General features: G+C 41.1%; 1 protein-coding gene across 1 annotated transcript in view; it reads left to right on the top strand.

Moving 5' to 3' along the window:
* Positions 1-1,978, top strand: part of FIG4 (FIG4 phosphoinositide 5-phosphatase) — a 151,869-nt gene that overhangs the window by 85,280 nt on the left and 64,611 nt on the right. Inside the window, exon 15 of the mRNA XM_045294607.1 lies at positions 453-463. Coding sequence (XP_045150542.1) covers positions 453-463 — 11 coding nt within the window. The remainder of the gene's footprint in view (positions 1-452; positions 464-1,978) is intronic.

A 1,978-nucleotide genomic window follows, 5' to 3' on the forward strand; every position in this document is an offset into this window, starting at 1 on the left:
TTAATAAGAATAGAGGACTGAGAGAATGATTGTGGACATGATTTAAAGAAGAAGGAATAAAACAAAAAGATAGAAGATGATTTGAGAAAGTATTCGTGCACAAAATGGGAATGGTAAAGAAAAAGTATGCACACCTGAAGGTGGAGTGGTTGACTAGGGTGCTATCAAAGGAATGATATTATGAAGGAGATGGCTAAAATAGACTTCTTTATTTTGAGAAAGCTGGCGTCATTGGGTGTGCAACTTATTTTAAACTTACAATGGATGTGGTATTACATAATGATGATAGTATATGCATATTTATAGAACTATTTTCTTTAAAACAGGAACAATGCTGCCAAACTCAAAATCAGTCTCCTCATGGTACACAGCTGGGGTGGGCAGAAAGATTCTTCCTCAGAAACCAGATGGTACAACTAGGCTGTTAAGGACTTTTCCTTTGGTTTGTGTAGACAGATCGATGGTATATGGACACACACCATTCGGTTAGTTTATCTTTAAAAGTTTGTTAAGCTTCCACAGGTTAGCATGCTCTGGGCTTTGTCTTTCAGTAGCACCTTTTGGTTTTTATCATAAATGATTACACAGGCAGTTGGAGGGGCCAGCAGGGAAGGCATGGGGACCTAGACGTTCCCTTCAAATGTTCGAAAAGCTTTGTCTTTCTCTGAAGGACCTGGTATGTTCTTCCTCATCTTCTTCTTCTTATTATTATTTTTCTTCTTTTTTAATACTCACATTTTGGTAAGCCTGGATTTTCTAGCTTAAAGCTTGTTGAATTCAAATCTTATTAGAAACAGGGAGGAGCACCTGCGGCAGATTGTGGATTTATTGTATACACCAGGGGCCATAAAACAGGTTGTGGGGATAAATTCCATTATCTTTTCATTCCTTTGTCTATGAACTTTTTGAACCCTTCCTATACATGATACATAGTATATGCACGTGTGTGTGGAACATAGATGGGATGAATGTGTGTATGTGCACATGGAGAAGCAACATGTCCTCCACAACCAGGGATTGTTTTCTTAAGCCCTCAAGGTGAACACCCCCAAAGCCCTTGCACAAGGTAGACAGCGAGGGCGGAAGACTGTGTTCAGATGCTTCACCTACGCTGTGGAAGCAGAACTTTCTTTCTCTTTCTGCTTACCGCTGTGAGAGGGATGCAAAGGAGCTACCTGAGGATGCGTAGTGTATCAGGAAGCATAAGTGAGCCTGCTAGGCTCATCCTTCGATCAACAGGACTACCATAAATACTTTGGCCTTGCCTGTGGTCCTCTTTCTGCATCCCTAGTGTCGGGCGCAAAGTTGATTCTTGGATGAATTTCCTTTTAATTACAAAAGTATTTTTGTTCATTATAGGAAATACAGAAAAAATAAATAAATTGTATAATCGCCATCTTTCAGTGATAGCCACTTGTTACAATTCAGGAGAACAGAGCTCTTCTGGTGTTGTTATATAGTGACTTATAATCTGCACTTGATTTTTAGATCATGTGAATCATTTTAATGGTCTTAAGTGCTCTCCAAAGGAGCCTTGGTGACACCATGGTTATAAAGGTGGACAGTGTGGACCCGCATGCACAGAGGCTTAGCCACGGAATAGGCGTGGCGTCTGCCCCTATGAGGATTATAGATTAGGACACCCTCAGGGGCAGGTCATCTCTGTGCTGAGTCCAAATCCACTGACCGGAACTAGACAAGCTAGCAGTCTTGTGCTGCTTTCTACTCTAGCCAACCAATGTTTTATTGCATGTGTAAGTACCTTCTAAGCAGACATCTTTGAACATACAGACACTTTGTGATCTTTGAGCTCTCCCTATGAACATTCCAGAAGCAGATTTGCTAAGCTATGGGGTACACATATTTTTCAGGGTTCATTCTTCTCTTCTTAAGTGCCCCGTTACTTTCCAAAAAGGCTAGAGCAGTGAATACTGTCCTGGGCGGAGTCTAGGAATGTCTGTATTGAAAAGTGTGTGCC

The sequence above is a fragment of the Echinops telfairi genome, unplaced genomic scaffold (genome assembly GCF_000313985.2).
Source record: "Echinops telfairi isolate 266 unplaced genomic scaffold, ASM31398v2 ScPeMD7_3533;HRSCAF=4204_0, whole genome shotgun sequence".
Lineage (NCBI taxonomy): Eukaryota > Metazoa > Chordata > Mammalia > Afrosoricida > Tenrecidae > Echinops > Echinops telfairi.